The sequence below is a fragment of the Gavialis gangeticus genome, unplaced genomic scaffold (genome assembly GCF_001723915.1).
Source record: "Gavialis gangeticus isolate Ggan-Ray unplaced genomic scaffold, GavGan_comp1, whole genome shotgun sequence".
NCBI lineage: Eukaryota > Metazoa > Chordata > Crocodylia > Gavialidae > Gavialis > Gavialis gangeticus.
Window position 1 is genome coordinate 11160378 of NW_017729007.1, and position 15034 is coordinate 11175411.

General features: G+C 42.5%; 1 protein-coding gene across 3 annotated transcripts in view; it reads left to right on the forward strand.

Annotated features, from left to right (window-relative positions):
* Nucleotides 1–6413, forward strand: part of PLXNB2 (plexin B2) — a 471827-nt gene extending 465414 nt beyond the window's left edge. For all 3 annotated transcript variants that reach the window (XM_019509291.1, XM_019509293.1, XM_019509292.1), the window contains exons 37-38: nucleotides 810–884; nucleotides 4509–6413. In XM_019509291.1, the coding sequence (XP_019364836.1) occupies nucleotides 810–884; nucleotides 4509–4613 (180 nt within the window). In that variant the 3' untranslated portion in view covers nucleotides 4614–6413. The remainder of the gene's footprint in view (nucleotides 1–809; nucleotides 885–4508) is intronic.
* Nucleotides 6414–15034: the final 8621 nt, after the last annotated feature.

The window sequence follows — 15034 nt, forward strand, 5'->3', positions numbered from 1 at the left end:
CCCAACCCCCCCCCACCCCCACACACACACGTCATCTTCTTTTCTAGGTATCTATCTTCATCTACCTTCCCTCTATTTTCTTGTCCTGTGTATCTGGTATGAGGGCCAGTATTATAGCAGGAGGGAATTGGGCCCAGTATGTTTCTGTGAAAACCTGTTTGTTTAGGTGGTTTTGACATGCTTTGAGTAGAGTTAAAAATGCTTTTAGAAAAGATGTAATATAGAGCATTTTTTTCTGCTTGATTTAGCAGCCTCCCCATCCATCGTTATGACTGGAGTGCTGGGTTTTTTTTCAAATACACATGCACTCCAAATTTTGATAAATTACACCTTTCCTGTAGCTTAGTGTGAATTGTTTCAAATGAAAAGCTCTAAAGAAAAGGATTTCAAACACAACTGACATTGATAGAACCAATGTTTAATATTTTGGAAAAAACAGTGTTTAATAACTTGGACAATATACAGATTTTAACTATGTTTCATCAGTGCACATACCCATATTGTCAGCAGATGTGGATGAGAAATAATCTGTGATTTGACTAATACTCTAGCTCAAAATATTTTTCCACCTCCTGCATTAAGCAGAGTTATTTGCTGGCTGGAAAGGTACTAGCAGGAAAAGCTTGACATGTAAGTGCTGAAAATCATCAAACAACATTTCTTCCCTTTTCCATTCCCATGCTGTCAGCTACCAAAAGCTTTAGAGACCCAAAACCTGAGTATTGAAAAAAGATTAGACAGAACCTGATGTTCACATACATGTTCATTTATGATAGTTTTAATTATGTGTTGGTCATTTACTTTAACAGGCGCACACAGATTCTTTAAATACACTTGTGGCTCTACATCAACTCTACCAGTATACTAACAAATACTATGATGAGGTAAGTTTCTCAGATTAATAATATTAATGTTTATTAGGCTACAAAACTACTTATAAAGACTATAATATTAGTTTAAGTAAATAACTGATTTATCTGAGAACTCCTAGATGAGCAGGTAAAGGAAGAGGTCCAACTTTTCAGTTATAATGTTCAGCTGGCAATTACACTGGTTAAAAAAAAAATCCTTGGGAAAGAGCTTTTTGTTTATTAACCACTATTATTGTCTTTGCTAGTGACATCATGGTCAGGCCTGAAGATGAAGAATAGTAGTTGACGGATAAAGAATAAACTACATAGATAAACTGCATATAAAGAATAAACTGCAGTTGCTCTTTAATGCACACACACGTGTGTATATACGTGTGTGTGTGTGTGTGTGTGTGTGTGTATGTGTGTGTGTGTGATTAAAGCACAATTGTAGAAGCCACACTGAATGTCAAATTAGTACTTTCCATTAGGAATGGCCCATTAAAATAATTTTGACTTTGCAGATGGAAGCATGGGTGCTTTTTTTTTTATTATCAGTTATGCATATAAATTACAAGATAACTTATTACAGTATGCTTTGTTGTTCCAAACAAAGTGGCTGACCAAGAGAAAACTTGATAAAACTGCTCTTGAATATGGACCGATTCAAAAGCCTGCTGACTGATTCTGTCTGAAACTTGTCTTGGATTCTACAGGCCTTATGGAGGTGGGAACAAAGAACATACAAATGTAGAGGGGATGTAGATGGGCTATGGCTCTCCAAACTTCTAATCTGAAAACAGAAAAGGAGAAGGAAACTTCCATTCAAAGGTTTCCATGGTGATAAATGTCTCCAGAAAGCTCTTGGAATTTAATCAAAGCCAATAAGAGCAGATGCTGAATCCATAAGGAGCCAGCACATGTGATCTCACTCTTCTATTTGTCTAGCACCTAAGTGTAGTTTTTGTTTTCACTGACACTTGCTGTTAAAGGCAAGGGGCTGTATTATGACTGGTTATATATAGAGTAGTCAAGAAAAAGATGGTCTGACCAGTGCCAAAACCCAACCATCAATAACCACTGTCATTTAGAACAACTTTCAAAAGTATGGAGGAGAAAAGAAGGCAGAGTCACATTCCATGCGTCTTCCGGACTGCAGCCTGTGCTCGTTGGCTGCAGTCAAATATTAGGGCCATATTTGTTGCTTAGCAATTTTATTATTTTTCTTCAGTTTGAAGATCAGTAAAACTATGATTATATGTTCTGTACCAGAAAATCCCTTTTGGATAGAACATCATAGAGGACTACTTTTATGAAATCATGTGGATCGTACCTGAGAAACCATGCTGTGGCAATTTGCATGAGATGAAGCAGATTTAATTTATGTGAAAAAGATTTAATTTGCATAAATTGGAGCATTTTGCAGCTGCCCTCCTCTTTAATACTAAAACTGCATTGCATATTAGGAACAGTTCTTTGTTAGTCTGTCCAGCATTTGATAATGGTGATGTGGATACTTTCTCAAACCTGAGTTTATAAAGTGTTTTCACCAGGGAAGCTCGTAAACTATTTAGTCAAGATGCAATCATTTATAAGTAGATATACTGTTGTTATATTTAAGAGAGAATATCAGGGCAAATTTGCCTTAATTTTATATTTTGTGGTGTTAAAATCAGTCTCAATATTTTTTCCACATTGTCTTTAAAAGAGGCATTAAAGCAAATATTACTCAAACTTGCTGTTCTGTTTGACACCTAAACCTTACAGCCTCTGAAAGTGAAACGGTTATCTCAAGGGATTGTGACTTCATTGATTTTTCATTATCTAAACTGAAAGTACAATAGTAAGTAAAGAAAAATAGTGACAAGAAAATCGGATTTTTAAAGTTCTTGCATTTGTTGTAATACAGTATCTAAACAGAGGTAAAGACTCTTGTTTACATACAAGTTATTGACAATATCAGTTTTAGAAAAGGAATAATTTAGGTTCCTGTTATTTGTGTAGCCTCTTTTCCCCACACAATTTTACAAATAAATATAATCACCAAAACGGGGAAAAATAAATAACTAGACTAGAAATGATTACCATAATTCCCAATAATAATGCAGCGTTGTACTGCAAGTTGCTCCACTCTGTCTGCTCTAAAGACTCACTGGCAAATAAATCACAAACTATGACAGTTGCTGCTTGGTCACATTTTATGCCCATTGTGTCCTTACACTTGTCCATGTGTGTAAATAATCGCACATGTAACAAATCAGTTCTCTTTCTCTTAAACATGCTTCTGACTGAATGATCTCATATGGCCAATATAGGAGTTAATGACAGGAAATGTGTTAAGTATACCTTAGAAAAGTGAAATGTACTTATTTAACTTAAAACAAAAGGCATATGTAATCACTCACCAGATTACAATCGGTTTTCGTAATTTAAACTATTATAATAAATTGTTGTGAGAGAAAATCTTTCTGTGCACTGCTCAATATTTCCATTATTCATTAACTGATTCTTGGCTTTCTTTTTTCAAGACTTGATCTATGCACTAAAATATGCTAAAAGATGATATGCACATAATCAGGCAATATTTAATTGTTTAGGTTAGGAGATGTATTTTGTCCAATGGGAGAGTATGCAAATAAATGAATTATGGGAATAAACAATATGTGATAAAGCAGAATCTACCCTATCATTACATCCTTTGGGTGAAATCTAAGAAATTGTGGAATGGATTCCAAAGTGGGTGGTACAAATGCTACTTTCTTTGCATATAAAACTAGATTTTACAAGCTTTAGGAGAACTTCTAACAGCAGGTGAGATGGACTGAGTGACCTATTTGGCCTTCTCCATCTCAACTTTTATAATTATAGTGACTTTGTATTGTGCTTTTTCATATATTTAACATCTCACAGGCCCAATGGGAAAATGCCATGGACCACCTACTGGCCAGCATTGCTAATAGACTGTAATACATTAGGGTAGACTCTCATCCATACTTAGAGAACACATAAAGTTGGCTGCAGCCCCCTGACTCTAGCCAGTGCTGTTGTGTTCCCAATTTTACTCACAGCACCTTTGGAGTTGTTCAGATCTCTACCAAGTCACTGACTAACCCAGATTTACCAGCTGTTGTTAATAGCTGGAGATCAATGCTAAGTTCCCTGGGGAAGGGCTTTCTTATTATGCATGAAGTTGTTTTCAAGTACTGGATGAAGGGTGCAACGTAAGTAAAAAAAAAAAAAAAAAAAAAAAAAAAAAAAAAAAAAAAAAAAAAAGTACTGGTTCTAGGAGTAATTGACAATCAAAAATTCAATGTCACTTAAAGCTTTTCTCCTGCCTGTGCCCATTGTGTATGGGTAATATTTAAAAAATCTGTAAGCACCTTTCTTTCTGAAGTTGTTCAGATAACACAGGAATGAGAATCATAACAACCTAGTGACAGTATAACGAGCTAGATAAATAGATGGCTAGAGATAGAATTTTAATTGTGGTGCATTAGAAGAAACCAAAGGAGGCACAATGGAGAGAGACTATTTTTATATGGTATATATGCCTATGACTCTTAAAACCCAAGATATAGTCAAGTATTTGGTTTCAGAACAGTGGCTGCTTATATGTCACCCTGATGGTTCTAAACATTCTGGTTTTATTTCTTTTAGATCATAAATGCACTTGAAGAGGACCAAGCTGCACAAAAAATGCAGCTTGCCTTCCGTTTACAGCAAATAGCAGCTGCATTAGAGAACAAAGTGACAGACCTTTGACTCAGAAGCCGCAATAAAGAAATCTGATCTGAAGATGTTCAAATTCATTCTTCCTGTTAAGGAAATAGTGTTCTATTTTTTAATGTATAATTACCACTTTAAATGAAAGATTTCATGTTTTTTTGATAGCAGAGGTGTAATGTAAAGAATTTTTACTGTAAATTATGCTTCTAATTAAAATCTGTGTTGTGTGTAAATGAATCTTCTGTGGGTGGGGAAGTCCTTTGGGAGGTGGGAAGGGACAAAAGATTTTAGTTCATTTAATCAAGTAGTATAATCTGAAGCATCAGCATTTTTAGAATTCATTATGCAAGTAAATTCAATTCTATAGCATCCTTTATATTTTAAGCAATATTTGTACTAGGAAGAAAAAAAATAGCATATTTGGAGAAACAGATGCAATATCCCCTTTTATTTTGATAACTGGAAATTAATTTCCTTATAACTCTAAAATCGCTCTATCTATGCTCATAATGAACATAGTAAATGACATGTCTATGATTTTTCTTTAAGAACTTGGAACAGGCTTTGGTGTACCACACACTGTTTTTAATTAATTTAATTATTTATATCCATGGTAACGTGTGGTATTACACCCACCACAGTTGGTTGTGATGAGCATAAAAGTCATGTCACCTCTGTAGGAGGGTTCTGATGATAAATCCTAATTTGATTCAGAAATCACTGCAAAGGAAATTAGCCGTTAACACTTTACAACCTTTTGTTCTTATTGTGAGTTTTATGTTATATGCTAATGTGCCTTACTTGTACTAATTCTGTGAATCTGATGAATGGTTTTGTAAAGAGAAGCAGATCAGAAAAAATATTTATGTGCTATTGAATGACTTTTGTGAAAACATGACCAGCAGAATGCCTGTAATTAGTTGCTTGCCAAGAGTGTGTTGTTTAACATGATTTGATTGTGTATAATATCGTATTGGAATGGTTCTGATGATTTTTATTTGAATCTTGGAACTGTCCTAGAAATACCACCATTTGTTTTTATTGTGTTTGTGATGTACAATACTAGTATGATATTGGAAAAATCATATACCCACATAGTTGAATACCACTCAGTTTCAAGCCTTGGAATGCTGCATTTGATTGAATACACATCATAACCCATAGCAGTGGAAATTAAAATAACTTATCAAAACTATAATATGTGTTTACAATATAAGTAAGCTCTATACAACTGAAAAAAAATAGGTACGTCTTCTTAAATTGCTGTATTGCACATCAAAGAACTTTGTTCCATTCTTGACTTGTTTTTTTGGCAGTAAAGTAGCATTTCATTGTAGCACTGCCATCTGTACTAATTCCTTTTCATTACTGCTCTTTTGTCCAACTGAGTGCCTGGACTCTGATGATTCTTGGCAAGATAACACAATTTCTGCTGCCATCTCTCCCTTCCCTCTGGTGTCCTGCAGCGAGTTTCACTCATTAACTTTATCCTTTATGGAAGATATCCTCAAACTTGTGAACGGCTTTCCCTAAACTTCTGAAAGGCAAAGCCCTCATCACAGTGTCACTTCCCCATCCGAGTGCTATTCATTGACTGTTTTTTGCCTTGATTTTTTTTTGCTAGACTTCTGCATTTGTGTATACATTCCAGCTATGCTGAGTAAGTTATTTTGTGTTCTTAGGACTGAGGTACAGAAGAGTTCTGCATCAAACATGCTTTGCCAACTACTCCTTGATCAACAAAGGCATTCTACTTCCACCACTAATCTGTTTCTTTTGACATTATTTTGTAAATCCTGTTAATTGTAAATCAAATACAATGTTTTTTTCCACAAAGTGTCACAGAATCTTTACTGAGGCTTCTATGGGGGATTGGGGTCAAAATGATGCACATTTTTCCTTTAAACAAAGCATTCATTATTCTTTGAGCTATGGTTGATGGATTTGGGACTTACCTTGTTTTGATCATTTATTGGAAAAGAAGAGTGTGACTTTGTAAAGAGAAAGGGTGGACTGTTCTACTCCTGCTCCCAACAGCTGCCATGGGCCAAAATGGCTGAACTCCCTCACATGTGAGGTTCATCTGTGTGACTCTGCCACTAGCCCTTCCCTTAGATCATCTCTGTGGTGCTTGCATTTTTTCTTTCCTGTGGTAAATTTCCACCCCCCAAATATTATAATACCCTCTAGAAACGTGGAGGCAAAGAAGAGCTAATGCAGAGAGGTTACAGGGTAGATTTCTGAAAGCACTGAGTTCACTTCAAGACCTGGTAGAAAGGATGTGGGACTGGCCTTGCTTCAAGCCATGCCTTGCCCTTACATGCCTTGCTCCACAATGCCTTGAGCAGCAGTGACTCCCAGTCTTTTGTGATGTGTGGAGGGAAGGTTTGTTGTTTTTTAGGACTCTGGTTCCACTTGACACAGCTGCTGCTGCTGTGGTTGTTCAAACCAGACAAATGCCAAATTTGTGGCAATCCCACACCATGTGGCAACGGGACATAGAGGTTGAATCTGGCCTTAGTTACCTTTGTTCTTAGGATCCAGCTCTCCTTTTTTCTGGGAACTTCTTGCAGAGTTAGGAAATACAGTACTTTCTTGGTTATCCAAGCACCTGCTGAAAAGCCATCCAAGTAACTAAATTCACAAGTAACAGTCACAAGCTACTGTATCAAACTTCACAATAGAGATATCCTATTGTATTAAACCTCCAAAGAGAACAGTATACAATATCAAGTTACACTATTGTATCAACCTGAGATAAGATTTAGTACTGAATTAAATAGCTTAGAAAGGAAATGGTTATGCAATACAAATCACAAGTTAGTAATGGAGAATATACTGTAATAGCAAGCATCTGTTAGCATCCTTTTGGATAACTGAGGAGGTACTGGAAGAAGAAGAAACCCTAGGAAGAGGAGGCTATAGGTAAGCATCACTTGGTAACTGATTATTTAAGTTCCCAGTGCCTGAAGAAAAGAAGAGCAGCATCCAGAAACTCATACATCAGGTGTATTCCCTCACCCTCTGCCCATCAAGTAGGGAAAGGGAGACCCCTGGGAATTCTACTCCCCTGATTTGGAAGGAATATGATTCTTTCTCTTGGGCCCATTTACCTTCATGGATATGAGCTCACTTGGCTGAGCAATACCCCAGGAGTGGTTTTCCATTCTAGTGCCGTGCTTAGGTCCAAACATGCATTTTTTGTGCTTCATTCTCTTTAAGCTTTTAAACATGTCTCCTAGCTGGTTCATTCTCCCTCAGTTTCTGCTGATGCTTCCTTCAGGTTCTCTCCTTCCACAGCTGTATAGACTCATGCCCCTGCTAGGGTTCTTCATTTTCTTTTCGTCTTCCCTCACCCACCCACCTACTATGAAAGCCTCTCAGAGCATGGCCCCTTCTTATGAGAACCCTCCACACATAAGTCTCACCTGCCCCATGGAGCTAGAGGAGTACATGTTGCATTGTGCTTTCCAGACGGTGGACCAGATGCTTTCTCAATAGGTTGTGGGGGAAAAGCCGATTTCCTTTCTCATGCTTTCCTTCCTGCCTGCCCTGGCGATATTTAGAAGCTCCATCGTACAAGCTTCTGAATCTTGAAGCATAGCATGCATGTATAGCTCTCTCCAATCACTGATCTTTTCCAAGAGTTGGAGTGCCTTCCTTAACCCCATTTCTTTAAGCTCACATCTTGGGAAATAACCTCATTGAGAAAGGTTTTGGCATCAAGATTGCAAATGTATTAGTGAGTAGCCACAGGCTCTCGGACAAGTATGTTGGTCCAAGTGATCTCTTTCTTATCAACATGTGACATAATATTTCCTTGTGCTTTGTCCAACAAAATGTCTCACAATGGTGGGTGTGCTTAAATCTGTTGTAGATTCAAACCTTGGATCTCACCTGCTTTACAGCCTGCTGAGTCTGAACAGCGTTTACACTTTACCTAAGACTGACTTATCTCCACTCCTAAGGTTTCATGGCTGGACATCCACAGTCTGGCTTTAGCTCCAGGGTAAGCTTTTGCTCCCAAGTTTCTCCAGTACCACAAGCATTGCTACCACTCCAGTATTTTATAGGCTCTCTAGTTTAGTTTTAGCCTTTTGGGCTAGGGACAGAAGTGACACATAAACTGGTTTAAGTTATCAGAAAGCAACTTAAACCTGTAACAGGACAGAAATTCAATGCACTTAACCTGCTTTTGAAGTGGCTGAAATGGGTTTAAGATGAACCTGGTTGAATGTAGTATAAGACTTAACTGATTTAGGTCAAACCAGTTTACAGAACTTCTGTCCCAGACTCTTTCCTAGTTTAAGTTAACTCTCAGTCCCCCAGCATCCTAGGATGCTTTGCAGCCCTGGGCTGTGCTGTGCTGTCTGCTCCAGCAGAGTTGGCCCTGCCCCTCTCCTCCCTAGATGGAGCACTATTATTGCTCCAGCTGGCTGAGAAGGGGGTGCAGGTGGGAAACCCTGCTCTGGAGTACCTCAACCTTAGTTTGCAGGGAGCCAAGCCAAGGTCTGCCTGGCTTCTCTCATCCCTTCCCCCACTCCCACCCCTGGCTCAAGCTGCAAGAGTGGACACATGGCCAGACCCCAGCCTCAGACCTGAGGTGAAGGTGGGGAATGGCAGGAGAAGTCAGAGAAGTGGGGCTGGTAGGGGTCTCCAAAGGTCCTCTAGTATCTAGTCCAGCCCCTGCCTGAGCCCTGGCCAGACCCTCTGGTACAAGCACTAGAATCTAAAGATCAGAGGGTTTGCTCAACGGGGGCTCTGTACTGCTGGGAGGGGAAAGCCACCAAGTGCTTCCTGTGGCTGGTTTCCCCCCCTCCCCACTTTCCCCACAGCAGGGCCCAGCACTGGGCCACTCCAGCCCTGAGCCCCAAGGCAGCACTGCACAGAGCCCCTACTCCATGATGGGGTAGAGGGGGAAAGCCCTGCCTACTGCAGTGGCTCCATGAGAGCCTGGGCCAGCCTGGGCATGGAGAGCCAGGAGCAACCCAGGTACACAGCTCGCGCAGCCCCAGCCCAAGCTGCAGCCAGCTAGGAAGGGCCTTGCCCCCGTGACCTGGCCCTCCATCTTCCCACCTCACCTGGGGCTGGGGCTGAGGCTGAAGAGCTGAATTGGATCAGCCCATGGACACCACTGAGGCCAGGTGAGGAGGGGTCCATGCCAGACTGCAAGGGCAGAGCCCTTCCCAGCTGGCTGTGGCTCAGACTAGATGACCTCTAAAGATCCCTGGCAGCCCCGCTTCTCTAAGATTCCCCTTTCCCTTCCCCATTCACCTCAGGCCTCAGGGCCAGGAATCTAGCCATGCCCCCACTCGTGCTGCTCAACCCTTCAGTGCAGGCCAGTGTCTGGCCATTAGACCTGTGCAAAGCGGCTAGTATTCGCTTAAGATTTGGGGGACAGTGATTCAATTCGGTGATTCAAATCACTGTCCCGAATCGATTCCACAAATCTGATTCAGAGATTCAGCTGCTGCTGAATCTCTGAATCACCCAGGCCCATCCCCTGCCCATTCATTCTCCCAGCCTCCCACTCCCCCTTGGCTGCTCCACCCACCCGAGCTCTGGCCTTTTAAGAAAAAAAATGAGAAAACCCCCAGAATCACTGCTTCTGCCTGGCAGGGTGTGATCCCCACTGCCCCATCCCACATGGGGAGCTCTGCACAAGCCCCCAAGGCCGCTGCAGGAGCCGTGAGTGCAGGGTTTTTCTCAGGTTTTCTTTTTTTTTTTTTTTTCCTTAAAGGACTGGAGCTGGGGCAGGCAGTGTAGCCATGGGGGGGCGGATCAGGGGGCTTATGAACAGCACATGCCCCCAGCGGCTGGCAGGGCATGGCTGAGGCCAGTGTCAGTGGGAGCTTGGTGGTGGTGAGCAGGGAGTTCCCACAGATGCTGCTGGAACTATCGGCAATGCGGGGGGTGGTAAGTACCAACCACAGGTCGGTGACCACCCACAGGTGCCACCAGCAGTGGTGGCGGTGGCCAGGGGTGATCATGGACCACCCACAGATGCCACCGACAGTGGGGTGGTGAGTGGCAACCACCTATTTTTTGCAAGGGGTGCACCGCCACATGCAGGGAGTGCACATGCACCTGCATGCACCCCCTATGCGCCACCCCTGACCCTACTGGCCATGCTGCCCTCCACCCCCCTCCCACCAGGACAAGGCTGGCAAGGGCTGCTTCCTTCTTCCCCTTCCAGGCACATTCCCACCCCCGCTGGGGTCCTTGTAGGCCAGGGCAGGGTTTAACCCCCTCCCCAGTCATAGCCTGCCGAGGTCAGGCCACAGACCCCCTCCCCATCAGCTCAGCTTCCCTCCAGCCTTCCAGCCACTGCCAAAGGGAAGGGAGGGCTTCCTCTACAGCACCCCCACCATCCTGCTTCTAGCTTGAGCTACTGCAGGCAACTGGTTGTATTTCTGAAAGCAGAAGTGAATATCTATTCACTTGCTTCTTGGTTTAACCTACACATATTAGACTAACCTGCAAAGATTGAATCGATTCAGGCTCAGCCTTTTTTAATGTCTGTACTTAGCCTTGGAGATTTTGAGGTACTAAAGGAAGAAAATTGTAAATGGCCAAAACTTCTATACTCCATACACTTTTCATTTATAGAGTTCAGGGCTGTGACAAGATCATGTAGTCTGGTGTCCTGTAATCCATTTCATCTAATAATGTCTGAATTTAGCTCAATAACTTGAACTTGTCTCAAGCATATTGAGAAAGACATCCAGTCTTTAGGTGAGACATCAAGCCTGAAGGTCTATTAATTCTCTTGGTAGTTTGTTCTAATGTCAAAAATTTCAATGCCTAGTTACAAATTTTAATTACTCTCCCTTCAGGTCTTATCCATTCTTGTTTTGCGTTTCTCTTCCCTAACAAAAAGCACCCTTTACTTTCTATTTTCTCTCCAGGGTGGTATTATATGGTGTACAGACAGGCAAAATCCAAAAAGAGGCAGAGGACAATAAAATTGTAAGAATATAAATGCCATTTACTGGGAGAGACTATAGATCCATCTTCCCCGGTATCCTGTGTCACACAGTAGCAGAGAATGGATGCTGAAAGGGACAGTGAACAGGGTATGACCAGAGTTTCTCCCTTCTCTCCCATTTGCAGCCTCCAGCATTTAAGGTCTAGAAAATTCAGAGGTTGTACTCCTAAATCCCAGAGGTAAGACTCAAAAGGTAAGAGTCTGGAAAAGGTACAAAATGTTTAGGTTAGTCAAGATTATAAAAGCCTGAGGCATTGCAGAAGGATTAAGGTAAATTAGGTCTCTTTTCTTACAGGTTGGCTGACCTCCCACATCAGGCTTTAAACTAAGTTTGACGGGGGATGGGGATGCAGGAGATGGAGAGAGTCTAGAACCTACAAACTGTGAAACACAGAATAGTACATCCCAGGTAAGTACTAAGGGGTCCATTGGGCATCAGAACGGGGGAGCAACAAAGGCACCATTTGGAGGGCTCAGGTACCTCTATACTTATGCTAGCAGCATGGGGAGCAAGCAGGAAAAACTCGTACTTCTGCTTGCAGATAATAACTTCAATTTAGTGGGGCTAACGGAAACCTGGTGGGACCCTACCCATGACTGGGTGGTACACATTGAGGGATACAGGTTGTAAAGAAGGGACAGAGTAGGGAGGGAAGGAGGCGGGGTGACTCTCTATGTAAAGGAGCATTATACATCTACCCTAATCAAAATGGGATCAGAGGAGAAAGTTGAGGCATTGTGGGTTAGGATACATGGAGGTTGAGGGGAAAGGGACTTGGTGGTGGGGGTCTGCTACAGACCACCACACCAGGAGGAAAATCTCTCAGAGGCCGTACAGTCTCGGGATGTGGTTGTCATGGGGCACCTAAACAACCCTGACATCTGCTGGAAGGAGCAGCCAGCCAAATCCCACTGTTCATGTAGGTTCTTAACCTGCATACAGGACCTTCACCAAACACACGACGTATATGGTCCCACTAGGGAGAATGCCTTACTGGACTTGGTGTTGGCTACGAGGGATGACCTGGTAAGGGAGCTACAGATTCGTGGTCACTTTGGGGACAGTAATCACCAATCAATCGAATTCACCATTCGGCATAGGGTGAGTAAGATAACTAGTAGGGTGGAAGTGCTTGACTTTAGGAAAGCTAACTTCAGTGTGTTTAGGAGTTTAGTTAATGACACGCTGCAGGATAGGAGTATTGGCAAGATCGGGGTCCAGGAAGGGTGGTTGTTCCTAAAGGAAGCAATCCTTCGGGTGCAGAGGGGGATGATCTTTTCCAGCACAAGGGAAAGGAGCCATGAAACTTCCTTGGCTAAACAGAGAAATCCAGGGGAGCCTAAGGGCAAAAAAGAAGGCATATAGACTATGGAAGCAGGGGGAAGCTACCAAGAAGGAGTATACCTACTTGGCCTACACGTGCAGGGAGGCAGTTAGAAAAGCCAAAGCAACTACAGAGCTGAGGCTGGCAACACAAATTAAAGACAACAGAAAGTCATATTTTAGGTATGTAGGGAGTAAAAGGAAGGCGCAGGGCAGCATAGGATCCCCACTGAACAAGAAGGAGCAATTAGTGACAGACAGGGAGGACGAGGCTGAGCTATTCAATTAATTTTGTCTCAATGTTCCTAAACAGGGCTCAAGCTAAGTCTCCTAATGGGTTCTTAGATGGGCATCAGAGGGACACCAACCTACCAACTGTCGATGCTGACTTGGTGCAAAGTCACTTGGATGGATTTAAGTCAGCAGGCCTGGATGAGCTGCATCCGAGAGTACTGAAGGAACTGGCCAGTGTCATAGCAGAACCATTGGCATGGCTGTTTGAGCGCTCGTGGAGCTCAGGTCAGGTCCCGGAGGACTGGAAAAGGGCCAGTGTGATCCCTGTTTTCAAGAAGGGGAGGAAGGAGGATCCGATTAATTATAGGCCAGTCAGTCTCACCTCCATCCTTGGAAAGGTCTTTGAAAAGATTATGAAGGAACATATTTGTGGGAGTCCAGCAGGAAAAATAATGCAGGAGGGAAACCAGCATGGATTCATAGCAGGTAGATCATGCCTGACCAATCTAGTTTCATTTTATGACAGGGTCACAAAACACTTAAACGCAGGAGTAGAGGTGGATGTCATTTTCTGGATTTTAGCAAGTCCTTTCATACGGTATCTTATCCCATTCTCATAAACAAATTAAGAAGCTGTGACATAGATGTTTACATGGTCCGGTGGGTGGCAAATTGGCTTAGAGTTCACACCCACAGAGTGGTGGTAGACGGGTTGGTATTGACCTGGATGGATGTAGGTAGTGGGGTCCCGGAGGGTTCAGTCCTTGTACCTGTACTCTTGAATATCTTAATCAGTTACTTGGATGTGGGTGTGAAGTGTACTCTGTCCAAGTTTGCGTATGATACATTGTGGGGTGAAGTGCACACTCTGGAGGGTAGGGAACGATTGTAGGCAGACCTGGACAGGTTAGGAAAGTGGGCACTACACAATAGGATGCAGCACAGCAAGGACAAGTGCAGAGTGCTGCACCTAGGGCACAAAAATACCCACCATGACTACTGGCTGGGAAGTGACCCTCTCAGCAGCACAGAAGCAGAAAGGGATCTCAGAGTCATAGTAGACTCCAAGATGAACATGAGTCGTCATTGTGGCGAAATCTTCAGCAAAGCTAACCAGCAGCTAATCAGCAGATGCATGACAAATAGAACCAAAGAAGTGATATTTCCCCTCTATGCAGCATTGGTCAGACCGTAGTTGGCATACTGTGTCCAGTTATGGGCACCGTACTTCAAGAAGGATGTTGACAGACTTGAGAGGGTCCAGAGGAGGGCCACTCATATGGTTAGGGGCTTACAGGCCAAACCCTATGAGGAGAGACTGGGGGACCTGGACCTCTTCAGCCTCCACAAGAGAAGGCTGAGAGCTGATCTTGTGGCTGCCTACAAATTAATTAGGGGGATGCAGCAAGGGATCAGAGATGCTCTGTTCACCAGGGCGCCTCTTGGGGTAACAAAGAACAATGGTCACAAATTGACAGAGTGCAGATTTAGGCTAGTTATCTGGAAAAACTTCTTCATGGTAAGGGTGGCCAAAATTTTGACTGGGCTTCTAAGGGAGGTGGTGCTCTCCCCTACCTTGGGGGTCTTTAAGAGAAGGCTGGATAGGCATCTGACTGGGGCCTTCTGACCCCAGCACTCTTTCCTACCTAGACAGGGGGTCAGACTCGATGATCTGTTGAGGTCCCTTCCAACCTTAGCATCTATGAATTTATGAATCGCATGCTTGATAGTTCCTTGGTAGCTCCCTATTTCATATCTTAGAAGGAAATAATTTTAAGAAAACTATGGAAAAGATCTATAGAAACACAACAAATGGCTACATGCAAGATTCTGCCTCAGTTTCCTGACCTTTTTTATGTGCTTCTTGGGCTTTTCTCTGTCCTTCAGGGAGTCCAGAATACTTTATGATTC